Source organism: Poecilia reticulata, linkage group LG12 (assembly GCF_000633615.1).
Source record: "Poecilia reticulata strain Guanapo linkage group LG12, Guppy_female_1.0+MT, whole genome shotgun sequence".
NCBI lineage: Eukaryota > Metazoa > Chordata > Actinopteri > Cyprinodontiformes > Poeciliidae > Poecilia > Poecilia reticulata.
The window spans coordinates 7939127-7953302 of record NC_024342.1 but is presented as its reverse complement, the minus strand read 5'-3'; the positions used below and the strand labels follow the sequence as shown (position 1 = coordinate 7953302).

The following is a 14176-nucleotide window of genomic DNA, read 5'->3' as shown; positions in this document are numbered from 1 at the left end:
ATTTCTGCCTTTGTCGTGAATAATTACCCAGGATTAAGGCGACCAGCACTTCTAAATTGTAGGATGAATTGTGCTCTACATAAAAAAACTGACCTGATGTAACCCCAGCCAGAACATCCAAAGAAGTTTGAAAACAACTTTTCATTCCTGATACCTTATAGCATATTTAGGATATTTTTTGTTAAAATAATCACATTACAAATGAAACTTCCAGTCTTTTTACTGCAGGTAAGTTATTTGCTCTAACCACTAATTTTTACCATTGCTTTAATTAAGTAAAACAAATTCTTTTTTTTTCTCTTTTTTTTACACATTTTGAATCTTTTAATTTATTACTTATATGTGCAATATATTATTCTCAGACCACCAAATAAAATCCACTGCAACCAACTGTGTCCAGAGTTTATAGAACTATTAAGTACTGTCACTTTAACCTCTGTCTTTTTTTTTTATTATTTAGACAGAACCATTGCTGTACAAATATATTAATCACTTACAATTAGCAACATCTAAAATGCATAAAGATGAACTTTATCGTTTTGTGTTGCAAAAAAAAAAAAAAAGAGAAATTGGAGATACTGTCAACAACACTCCATGCCAAACCGAACCAAGAGTAACTGGTTATAATGACACAGAGGAGTCTGAAAACACACCACCTCAATTTTAATGCATGGTGCAAAAACAGTTTCATTATTCCCTGTGATCCATAGAGGCAGTGCAGTCAGTGCATTGGATCTAATTCTCACAATTCACTTGCTTTGGAACCCTAATGCAGAGTGGTGAAATTGCTACAAGGCTTTTAACAATCTCCTCCAGATGCTAATTAAGTCTCATCAGGTGCATAAGTAGCGCCACCTGGTTTTCAAACAATTAAATGTCAGGTGAGTGGTGGGTGTTTTATATTGTATTCTGCTGCTTTATGCACATTGGCAGGATTTATTTGGTTTAGGATATTAAAGCAGGAATTAATTAAAACAGTCACACCTCTGCAGTTTTTTTTTTTTGTAATATTTTTAACATCTATGGAAATCCCTTCCTTGTATTTTTAGAAATGTTCAATAAGGCACTAAGTAATTCAAAATGTATTACCTTTTTTGGTTTTAACATTAATGTTAAAGTGAAGTTGCAGGTACACCAATCTTATTTAAGTGCACATGTAACTTTTTTCCTTTTTCAAAATAATAAAAAGAAATCAAGCTTGTGGCATTATTTTCTTTTTTCCTTTTTTTCCCTTGCCCTCAATCCACATCGAACACATCGAGGCCAAAACAGGCAGGCGACAAATTGTGATTCTAGGTAGCATTACACCCCCAAGTTTTATGTATTTATATGCATATATTCCGACTCTTGCGTTAACTCGCATTTCTGAAACTCTGTAAAACCGCCTTGTTTTAAAATATGCTCTCTCCAGTGAGCCACTCAGACAAACACCACTCAAGCGACACTCAAAAGCATAGCCTTTGCCAGCAGAAGATTACTGTTGCTTTAGAGAACAGCCCCAGTAGAGCCACTGATTTTGAGAAACAGACAAGAGGTAATTATCCACATTTGGGGAGTGATACACTGTAATACTGAGTAATGGGAGACTTCCATGTTCAAAGAAAATAAAAGTCAATGGTCATTACATCTAAAGTGATTAATTGGGAATGTATATGTTATATACCTTACATAATTGTGGGTAATGAGCCCAGGAATATAACCATGCGATAAAGCTGGAATTTGCACCTAATGCTCCCTTATGGTTTCAAACACTTGTGTTCAGATGTAGCTTGTAGGTTGTTACAGTGCATGGGTGCCATTCATTTAATTATTGTTATTATTATTATTATTGTATGTGTTAGCAAAGACAAGACTACCAAAGCACAAGTGCAATATAACGGCAAAAACCGCACCATTCACAGCAACAAATCATTACGCAGAAAATAAAACAAACAACCAGTGGATTATTTGTTTAAAATTGTGATCTGGTGCCTTTGCATGGCCATGAATTTATATTGATTATTTTAAATAGATTGATAAATTAAAGGAAAATGACACTACATGGCTGATAGAGCAGGTGTTCAATGTAATCGTCCCCAGTTACATTTCCGGCCATTTACTGCATGTCTTCCCCTTCAGTCTGTCCTTCTTCCTGTCCCGTTTCTAATGAATAAAGTCCAGTGGAGCCACAAAAACTGAAGAACATTAAATAAGTTTCATTCCAACTCCAGCTTAGTGTGTGTTAGATGCACAAGAAGCCAAAAGCATGTCTGTGACCCGGCAACTCCTCGTCATGACAAAGCGATTACACAATCTTTTTAGATAACTAATGATAGAGATTTTTTGGTATTATCATTTTGTTGTTACTTTAGTTCATATTCAGGTTAAAGTGTTCTCTTGTTTAAACTGTATGTGTGAACTGACCTGGAAGTCACAGCTGCCTGTTATCTTCATGTGAAACAGTTTGACCGAGATTTGAACCGGGCTCAGATCAGGGGCCAGATGTTAAATTGTTTTACGACCTTTGCTTTGTTTAGGTAAAATGTTTTACGACCTTTGCTGTTTTTCCTCTGCTGTCTATCTTGCCTATCCTCCCTCTTTGAAGTTTGAGAATAAAAGACAAGCTGTATCCAAAGATTGGCAGAACGCTCTGTGAACAGCTCTGAGAAGCAGTTGACAGAGTCTTCTCCTTTTGCTTGCAGAAGTTTAGTCATAAATTCATATACGTTGTCTGTGGTTCTTTTATGTAGGTTCTAGGAAAATACCTATCAACTAATAAATCATTATTTTCTGTATTTTCAACAAAAACAGGACAAGCTTGAATGTTCTGGTAGCTTTTGCATTTACATGCAGTGCTTTTTAAATACATTTTCCCTCATTCAGATTTATTTTGCTTTTGCTCGTTTGCCACATTAATACGTTTCAGAGCGTCAATAAATTTTTAAATATCAGACAATCATGCGCAGTTCAAATGAAATTGAGGGTTTAAACGATGATTTCACTTATTAAAGCAATAAAGATATTCAAATCAAGCTGACCCAATATGGATAAAGTAATTGTCCTCAAATCCTAATAAGTGCTTGCACCACCATTGGCAGCAACAACTGGCGATATGCGGTGCCAACAACTGGCAACGAGCCTGTACAATTATTGGGGACTTTTTTTTTTTGTCTATTCTTGTTTGCAAAACAGTTTTAAATTAGATTTGAATGCGGGGTTTTAGAGCATGAACAGACTGTTTAAGGTCGTGTCACAGCGTCTCAGTTGTTTTTAATCTAGAATTTGACTAAGCAACCTAAAAGTCAACTTTTGTTGTTTTTATTTTTTTATTTTTTGGAGTTATTCAGAAGTGAAGTTGCTGCTGTGTTTCAGATCATTTTCCTGCTACACTTGACTTGATGTCCAGACATATTGCTCTAGGGTTTTGTGGTGCAGAGCAGAATTTTTGGTTTATTCTGGCACCATGTTGTCAAACAGGATCTAAATTCACAGATACATCAGACAGACTGTGAATTTTAGATAAAGCAAGAATATACCATGTGCTTACGTTCTCACTTAGGACAAAGGTTGGACCTCAGAACATTACTTGTACAAAATATAAGGGGAGCAAATGTTTTCACAACAATGAACATACAACTCATACAAGGCAGTAACCCTTAACGTTTTGGGATTTGCCTCACCACATCCAAGCAGGCTGCAAATGCTTTCATTTTACTTAAATGTACACAAACTGCTGATGAAAAATACCAGCTGTGTCGCCGAGTGCTTCCTTAGAAATGATCCCTTGGTTACCCAGAAAAGTTTTCAGCCTTTTGTCATCTGATTTTCAACTAGTTTCCTTTCGCCTCTCGAAGAGATTAGAAGCCTGCTGACTTTGCCACTGCCGACAGTCTGCCAGGAGCACACCAAGCTGCACTCGCAAGTGATAGATCTCTGCATAACTTTTGGTGAATAGTGGATGAGCTCCCAATCAATCAGAGGATTTAGGCTTCTCATCACCTCAATTAAATCAGCTCAGTCTGATTAAATCATTGCTGCCTTGCATAAACACGAGTGCCACTGAGGCTCCATCACCGGCTGCCATGGCAACAGTTTGAGGGCGAAGGCTGCATGGACAAACTGTTAACTTTTAAATTTTGCACTAGATAACCTGCGTGTGTACTTTACATAACAGAGAGCCCATCTATCAGGCCATCAATATTTATATACGTTTGTCTGGGGTGTTTTAAACAGCAGTGTCAGGTTTTGCCACCGAACCTCATAACTGCCTAAAAAAATAAAAATATTAAAAAAAACAGCGTGGGGTGAAAACTGGATAAAACAGGAACAGTTACTCCAGCAGTTTGGCAGTATTTTAAATATATAAAAGAAAAAATCTAATTAATAATTATAGATATCCACTGACGAATGTATCGCAATAAATTCTTATATTGTGATACGCTTTCCCAGCCGTATCGTCCAGCCAAACTCCAGATGTGTTTCGAATGAAGAGATGACAATAAAGAACAATATAAAGCTCAAAATGTTCATGTAAAATAATAACCCCAGCACTCGATCTCCACTTCCAAATGAAATGTAAGTGATGTAAGTGATTTGGAAAATTTGGCAGGCGTTTGGAAATTAAATCAGAATTAGTGAAGATCAGTATCAGAAGTGCAAAGCTTTGACAAAAAAAAAAAAAGAAACATCAGAACACGGTCGATTAATTATTTCTTATGAGGGGAGACCTCCTTCTCATCAGCAAATATTTGAACGAAGTCAAATTTACTTGCAAGTAAGGTACTTTAAATGAAAACAGGCAGCATATTTATCCATCTCTCACCCATTTACTACAATATATTTTCTCTTGATTTCCTTATGCGGTAGATCTTTTTGATTTTGCATGTCTCCAGAAGGCAATGCCACAAGAAAAAATGTACGCGTGCCGGGCTGCAGGTACCCTTTGCAGCAGCTGTGCTTGAATACGAGTGTCAAGAAGCCAAGGGATGTTTAGAAAGGGTCTTCTTTCTCTCATGAGTTTAGCATAAGGATAACCATATTCTGCTGCGCTCCTTTCTGCTACAGGCAAAGTTCATTAAAATTCTGTCCTTTTCTTCACATTTGTCCTGTTTTCTTTGAGCCCTGCTCCCGCTTCAGGCTCAGCAGGTCGAGTTGTTCTACTGATAGGAAGAAAGATCAACATTACAGGCTTTTCAGCAGATGGCTCCGTGGTCTTGAGACGCTCGGTGTCCCCGTCGGTATGAAGCGTCGCCTCACCACGGCAGCCGCAGTGGCTGACCAGCATATTCAAGTGGCAACCGAAGACACTGAACGCAGGACAAAAGTGACTGTTTTGTTTGTCAGTTACACTTTCTGGCAGCCACGCTTAAAGTTGCCATAGGGACGTATATCCATAATCCATCTGCACCAAGTGTTAGGCAGCCATTCAGGATAAAACGGGGGGAAAAAAATTTGGCAAGACTTAAGAGTACAAGTTTCTCCAAGTGTAGACACAAAAACACGCTCACGACTCTCTACCTGCATTCATCTATGACGTGACGGATTCAAATTGAAGCAAAAAAAAAGATCGAGAGGAGGCAATTCACAATGTTTACAAAAATGAAACATCTTCATGTCGGAGGAAAAAGAAGGAGCAATTTTGGCATCCCGGCTGGTGTAAGCAAAATGTTGGCTTAACTGTCAAGAGGAATAAAAAAAATAAATAAATAAATAAAAGGTGAGTGCAATTCCGCCTTCCAATTTCTTTTTGCACTGTCTGAAACGCTCCCAATTCTGGCCGACCCTATTTGTCAGTAACTGTTGAGAAAAACATCGGCACAGTACTGTCCACTGTTTGGGCCAGGGTTGTTAGTTTTGGAACTGACCAAGCTAAACAGTTCCTCATTTTCCCTGGAAAGCCAGTAAAATGACTGATTATTAAATATGAGCAAGCCCAAGAGAAACTAAAGTAAGAAAAAAATTATAATACAAAAAACACTCATTCAATCACAGAATGGCATTTTGTGTGATGCTAGACGCTGTGTTGTCACTCAGAATTATCTCCAAAGCTTGTGAAGACGCACAGTGGAGGGATTACAGTGCAAAAATGCAAATTAAAAATAAATAAATAAATAATAACAGCCAGAGCAGAGAGAGGGAAAACTAGAGCCGTTTCCAAAGCAGCTGCCACTTTGGTGTAATCTTTAAAGTGACTCCGCACATGCACAACTATGAAAAAGGCAAGAGAAAATGAGATCATTATTAGCAATGCCACTGTAACAGATGTGTGTATACATTATGTAGAAAAAAACCATAAACAAGCGCTGCACAAAGTAGATAACCATGCTGTCACGAAGCTGTTCGTAGGCAGTTGGGATGCTAATCTATGCAACGTGGTCTTCAGAGACACCAAAGAAGACTGGGAAAATAATGGTAGCCGTAAAAAAGAAAAATACATTTCTAACTGTACATTTCCGTGTTTACTAATGTTTACTATCTGTCACGGCATATTCATTTTAGAGTTATATGCACAGACTGACAAATTCAAACTGGCACATCAGTGACTTAGCAGTGCATTTCTAATAATGTTTGACAAATTATGCCAGACCACCATGCTTTGTCGCAGCCTCTTTCAGCACAGCGCTTCACATCCGCCTAGAAAAAAAAAAAAAGACGCCCCAAGATGAAGTTGTTCTCTGTGATCACGCATTCTGGGCATTAAAAACCCCGAGACTTCAGGGTTAATGGGATTGCTCCTGTTTTGCTTCTGGCTGAGGTCTGAGTGATGGCCGGAGGGAATCTGAGAAGATGGCCAAAACCGGCTTAGCGGAGACAAGAGGAAGTCAAGCCAATTTTCACTTTGTTGGTTCTCCAGCTTTGCCAAGGCATCCAATTCCATCAGGCGTTTGCTGCTGGGGCAGCTGATGAAAAGGGGCTCAAAGTCTAGTAGCTTGGACAGATTATTCTCTTATCTTCTAATGGCTCTGAGAGATTTTTATTTTTTATTTTTGGAAGTAATGATATCAGAATAACCATCATATGAACTGCAGCCAAAATGCAGGAGTACAGGGAGGAACAACAAGGATGAGCAAAAGACATTACAAACTATTACATCTACCAGCTGGAGGGTTGTTTTAAACGTATATATCGTATCTTTCAACAACATTCACTAAAATAATTTAAAGCATATTTAGTGCATCATACAGAATAGTAAAATTGCTTAAAATGAATGTAGAACAAAGCGTTAAAATATGTCTTCAGTGGAGATTTAAAATGTTCCAGTGTTTGTGCACATCTAATATTTAGAGGCAGATTATTCCAGAGTCTGGAGTCTGGCCTAAAAAAAAAAGTCTGTCCCCTCAAGGTTTGAGTGAAAATCTTAGGATGAAAAAATAAGATAAGTAACTTTTTAGTGAAGTTTCCAACAGGGGAAAAAAAAACTTATCTGGAAAACTGTCATTTGTGCAGATCACAATTATTTTATTTTATTTTTTCCTGTTTTTTTCTCCAGTTTTTGGAGGTGATTGAGCAGACAAGGTGTATTGATACATCCAGCAACCTTAGTTAAAGTATCATATTATTATAAGTAGTTGTTAGCCTCTATGCTCTTATTTACTTTTCTACATATCCATTGTGAAATGACAGCAGTCTACAATAGTTGGGATAAAGCGAGCTATTACTGATAGCGCCTTCAATTCAATTAAAAAAATCTCTCTTTGAAAGCTTAACCTGCGGTTTTAAATCATATTACTGAGACAGAAGTGATTTAGCTTTTACAAAATGACTGCTTTTCACTATTGGAATGTTTTCTAAGTAGTTTAATTTGTCTTTCATTTAAGAAGATAAAAAAAAGTCTAAGTGGCCTGGTGACTGGCTGCTTGCAGCAACTAGTGGAGAAGTGGCAGCTCTATATTCTCCATACATACTAGAGGAAACTCCTTTCTCTCCAGTACTGTCTTGCACTTCATGAAAATAAGTCAAAATTTTGGAAAGTGTAAGTCAAAAACTGAAACCAACATTAAACCGCTATGTTTTGTTCTGGAAACCGGCCTATGCTCAGTCTCACTGCTACAATGACAACATGCTGAGTTGACAAAGTATTCAAATAACAAAAATCCACATAAAGTCATTTTAAGACCTCTACATTTCTTGCAACTTCAGGAATCGATGACACAGGAAAAACTGCAAAAACCCAGATTCACCAAACTCCTTGCCACCACACCGCAGCAAAAATCAATTCAAGTTCCACATTTTTAAGAAAGCATTTTTTTTTCATTACACTAAATTACATTCATCCACTGAGCTTAAAAATATCAATCCAATTTTATGGATTTGTTGATATGTTTTGGTGTTTTGCTTTCTGACTCACCGGGGGCTCTGTAGAAACCAGTGTCTTCCTCATTAAGAGGCAGCAGGTAGACTTCCCCTTCCTTCCACAGCAGGGGGTACTTCAGGCCTCCGGAGAACTCTCCCCACCAGCCGTCCTGATCTGTGACCAGAGGGAGTTTTGAAATTCAAAATATTATCCTCCGTTTCAGCGATGGCGACATCATTAACAATTACAGCTGGAAAGGTAATGTTTCTGTATGGATAACTTGAAATTAAAGTTTTGGATATTATATTGGTTCATCGTTTTTATATGAGTCACTTACACACCAAAACATCAAGACGTTCAAGCAACTAGCCAGCTGAATTAAACATTCATTTGTAGCAAATAGTATACCACAATAGAAATGTATGTATCAAGCTGGATGTATGCAGAAATAATTCATCTGTGTGTGCAGGTTGATTAGCTTGACATACCTTCAATGAAGCCTGAGGTGATGTCAGTGGCTCTGTAGTGATTGGACGAGTAGCAGGCGAATGAATGACCAAAGCAGAAACATGGCTGGCAGCCTGCTGGGTGCTCTCTTTGCATGTTGAAAAATCCTGGCTTGCATCTGTAGGTTTCATACACACATGCAACCATAGTCAAAATAAAACCCAAGATAACCCACCATCTGCTTTCGAGCAGTTTAATGCATCCCACATTCTCACTGCCTCTTAAGGTTCAGCCGCAGAGACGTCGGCTGATGCGCACTGCAGGGCCGAGAAGGAAAAGGAATAAGTGAGTTCAGCCGCGAAGTCCGCGAGCTCTGACCTATACACAGCTACTGGCATATGGGTGGGACAGGAACACTGCTAAAAATCACCCCTTGCACTAGTCACATTACACAGGAGAGGAACTTGTTCAATGAGCTGTGAAATTCAGTGGAAAGAAAAAAACAAAAAAGTCAAACAGGGACCAAGGTATGATTCAGTGGTCCAGGAGTGGGAGCCGTGGAGCCGTGAGTTTTTCCAGTGAAACAATGAGTGTATCAGTTTGATCGTGTGTCCTGGAGGAAAATATAAAAGAGGGAAACGGTTGAGTACACTGTGGTAGTCGGGGAAATAGGCAACAGCAAACAAAATGGGTTCAACTTTTGCCTTCTCTTTCTTTACTTTTTTTTTGTTTTTTGTTTTTTTCCATTTTGCTGCATCTGTTTAAATGGCGACCTACCTTCTGAGGATAATCGGTGCAATTCATGTTGGGGAACATTACTTCCCATTATTATAAAAAATGTTTTTTTTACAGTTGAAAGCAAAAAAAATAAAAAATAAAAAATCATGAGTTGTTCTTATTATGAGGGAATTAAATAGTTACCCTAGCAACCACAAGGTACATACGCACATAGGTGACATAAGCAACAAACTTCTCACCCACCTATTGCAGCTCTGCCCCTCCACGTTTGGCTTACAGTAGCAATGCCCATCCAGGGGGGAGCAATAATCCAAACTCCCGCTGGGCTCGCACTCACACGGCCTACAGACAAGTGATGTCAAACGGAATATTTTTAATCTGCTTATGAATACATATTTACATAGGAGAACACATATTTCAAAGAATCTTTCAGGGTTTTTTTTAAATCTGAAAGATAAAAAAAAAACAAAAAAAAACGGCATTACCTTTTAGTGATTAACTTTCACCGTCATCATATGGAGAAAATAGTGTTTACCAGCGTCTCATTTCAAAAGGGAGTTGACGTCGGGGTTATTGCTGCCATTGACGTTTCTATATCTTTTACATAGATAGAAACCCCTGGATTAAAGCCTCTGTGTTTAGATGTGTCTGTTCAACACATGAAGTCATTCACAGAGCTACTGCTGTCGTTAACGTAGGGCGCTCCGTTTCTAATGAAATGGACTCCCTGTATTTAACCGTGTCTTGTTAAGAGATAAAACTAATGATGGCCGCCTTTTCCAGCCATTAACTATATATTATATGTTCTGTAAACCAGAAAGAACTCCTGGTTGAGTATTTTATATTTGTTTCAGCCAAGACTTTTTCCTGCACCGATTCAAGAGATCAGTGTTTAAGTTTCTAAAAGAAGAAACAGACCAGGTAAAATATGCCTCGGTGGAGTTCATGGCAAAAATTACTGCAGACCAAAAAGAATGTAGAGATTTTATTTTATTCCCCCCACCCCAAGAAGCATTTTGTTGAACCCCATGCATGTTGTTTGCAGGCTCTCCCCAAGCAGCACTCTAGGTACTCAATCCAGCATTTGCCTACAGTCCAAAAACATCCACGTTAGGTTAACTTGTCTTCCTAAATTGCCCTTGGAAGCGAGTGTACCTGTGCATGGTTGTTTACCCTGTGATGAACCTGGCAACCTGTCTACGATGTGCTGTCACCAATGACCCCCTAGTGCAGCATTTTGGTAAGACAACATCACACCAATGGTCTAACAGAGTGGTGGTCAGATGGACTGGGGTTTGATTTGTTGCTTCATGACCTGGATGACTTGCCGTGATTGATGGAGTGATGTTCCCGGGAAGGAGAACATCTGGCCATCAGTTTGTGACTTTAAGTGCAAGCACACTTGGTTATTTGGCAGAACAGTGATCCAAAGCAGACCAACAAGCCTATGTGTGAAAGCAGGACTGACTAAAATCTGACTGCAGGATGGCTGTGGCATAAACTTAATTGGACCGTTCACAATCAAAAACCCTTCATCCTGAAAGATTCAAGGGTGATAACAAGAAAGAAGAGAATGTAAGAGAGGAAGTATTTTTTCTCAGCACTGTAATCAAATAGAAGATGGACCAGTTTGAAATGTAAAGCGCCTTTTGATAACATTTATTGTGAATTGGTGCTACATAAATAAATTGAAAGGAATTACATTTAAAGGGACATAGCACATAGTGCTATTTTATAGCATAATAAAGTAACTATGTTAACTTCAGTTGTTAAAAAAATGCTATATACACATCAAATATGACTTAAAAGAAAGTTTACTTGAAATTAGGCCTCCGTCTCTTTAAAAGCACTCTCTTTCTGAAACTCCGCCTTCAGGAAGTCATCCATTAACCCTTTAACAACGACTTATCAGCGTTACACTGAGAAATTGCTCCTATAATGAGCTGAGCAGATGCACAGTTCAATCAGGTGTTTGCTAATTATGCTGGCTAGTCTGAAGGAGCTGAGTTGGTGGAGTTGCAGGGGAGTGCTGCTCTGTGACATGGAAGCTCGGATGCATGGAAACTGAAGCTTCTAGTAGGAGCTGCACCTTCAAGGCGCCGCTAGGTCCACCCAGGCGTTTTGCACAGCTGAATGGTTGCCATGGGGGATTAAAGGATTTTTCAAACATGCATAAAAAAAAATCAAAGCAATACTCCAAGTATGCGTTTGATGAAAGAATAACATTATAACAAGATGTAAATATCAGAAAATGTCAATTTTGCATGATACTTCCCCTTTAATAGAATATACTGGAGTAGTAAGCATGTGTAGTCTCTACATACAGTACATTTGGGGATATTTAGTTAGAATAAAAGAACATTAATATGCAAAAATAATTATTATCGTCTATGCTCATTTAAAAGACTGAGATTTCTCCTTCAGAAGGTTCAACAACATTGATGCAGATATTTATGTTGGAAATTTTATCCGGATGCGTCACGGTTACAAAGACGCATTCTGACGAATCACGTACGAGATTTCTTTACACAACAAACAAGATGGAAGAGACAAGCTGTTGAATGAGACATAAAGACTCTCTCGAGTAACTGATAAAACTCAGGAGAGAAAGCGTGCGAGTCGACAGTCGCTTGAATTTTGTCCAAATGTGTTTGATTGTGTTCATTGATTGATTCCTTGTGTATGAGACTGTAACATAGAATCTATTTCAATGAGGTGCCATTATAAATAATTCAATTATCCCAAGGCAAGCTGCCTATACTTGTTTCTGCTCTAGTGGACTGGGTAATTCACACCTCAGCTAAACAGCCAAAGTTTGCTGCATGAATGACGGTACGCAGTGTGTGTGCGTGAACGCATGCTGCCATAAGCTTATGGACAGTATTCTGACGGACCGTCTCTGCTCTAATGAACACTCTCTCTTATCTATGACAAATTTGTGGAAACAATTCAAAGTCGGAGAATAAAATTCATCAGAAAGTGGGTAACATAATTGAAAGAATATGGGTTTTTTTTAAAATATACGATATATAGATAAAAAAAAAAATGTTTTTTTATACCAATTCTCGTTTGGTTGTGTAAGTTTTGTTATTGCATTAAAAAAACAAAAAAAAAAAAAAACAAGAATGAACAAGGCCGACACACTACCAGGTTTTAAAGAAGGTCATAAATTCAAAGCTGTAATCCAGTATTTTGCTGAGCTCATGATTAAAACCAAATAAAAAAAAATCTGCTCACTTTGCTTGAATTTATAATGCATTTACTGCCAACCGTAAATGCAATATTGTGAAACAAATGTTTTATTTTATCTTACGTAGTATTATTACAGCAACTTTGGGAAACCTGCTTTTGAAGCCCTAGTTTACCGTCTGTTATCACAATATACAGAGTAAGGTGGCATAAATAATAGTCGATTTAAGCAATCATTGATATGCAATTCAACACTATAATAACTTAGTATTCATCAGGCAGCTACAGTGTATGCAAGGATAGACTTCTCAGGAATTTAAATACGGCAAAAATACTCCTCTGGCACACATGTGCACCATCCTGTACATTAGCATGCAGGTTCGCGCGCACGGTTATTTAGTATGAGCTCTTCAAGGTCAGACAAAGTTGAAATGCCCCTTTTATCATGAAAAACGCATACAGCGGGTCAATGCATCTTCAAGATGCAAGAAAGGTGTGCAGGGAAACTCTAAAATTGGCTTTTAATGTACAGAGTCTGAGGTCTAAATGTGGCTCATACCTCAGGAATGAAAGCAACTCTGCCTGTCTTGAAATCAATTGAAACCATCTGAGCTCATTCTTGTGGCATGCTGGAATTATCAATAACAGAGGCGAGTTCAAACACAGAGAAACAACATGCGATATGTCAGAGAATGCAGTGCTTGTATATAGTTTTACCGAAGCGACACTGAGAATGTCCGAAGATATCCGTCAATCTAAGGTCATGACAATGGATAGTTTATTAAACTGGGAACTCACTATCGCTTTAACACGTTTTGGTGAAATTCTGAATTTATGTGAAACACAAAAAAACAGATGAGAAACAAGTCAATAGGCTCCTGTAATTAAACGTTCAGCAAATTAAAAGTTTGCTGAAGAATCTTCAGCCTTGCACCGTTTGTCATGTGTCACATCCTCACCCTATTCAGGGTGATGAATGTTGAGAATGTCAGTGTTCACAAGAGCTGCTGTTTCAGCATCGGTATAATCACTAACACTGTGTATACATTGGCATTTTTTAAAACAATAGAGAAAAAAAATATCAATTTAGTATTGATAATTGAATGAAGAGTTTGTTTCTATAACCAAGCATGTTTACACTACTGTTTTAATTAAGTGTATCAAAAGACGATGAAAGGATTTCAACCCATGGTTTGTTATAGTCAGTGTCCCCCACATGGTGCTTAAATAGTCTTTCCTTCAATTTATGGAGTTAGATTTGTTTCGCAATTATTCAACCCAAAAAAAAAATATCACGTCAAACAAAAAAAGTAGCATTCAATCAAAAATAAATAAATAAGTCTGACAAAAACAGAGTTGTGATCAAAACTTTTGGATTTTCAAAAAAAAAAAATTGTTTCAAACAAAATAATATTTTAATCAAATTGTTTTTTTGTTTTTTTTTAAACAAGAAAATTTTGCTTTAAATTTTTTTTTTTTTATTGAAATCACAAATTTTTGTTTGAAACTTTTATTTTTGCATATCAGAAT

At 37.7% G+C, this 14176-nt stretch overlaps 1 protein-coding gene across 1 annotated transcript in view; it reads right to left on the bottom strand.

The window, feature by feature from the left end:
- The window catches only part of lamc3 (laminin, gamma 3), a 133663-nt gene that overhangs the window by 62956 nt on the left and 56531 nt on the right, over window positions 1-14176 (bottom strand). The window contains exons 7-9 of the mRNA XM_008423622.2: window positions 9701-9799; window positions 8761-8897; window positions 8327-8446 (exon numbers count right to left, since the gene is read on the bottom strand). Of these exons, the coding sequence (XP_008421844.1) occupies window positions 8327-8446; window positions 8761-8897; window positions 9701-9799 (356 nt within the window). The remainder of the gene's footprint in view (window positions 1-8326; window positions 8447-8760; window positions 8898-9700; window positions 9800-14176) is intronic.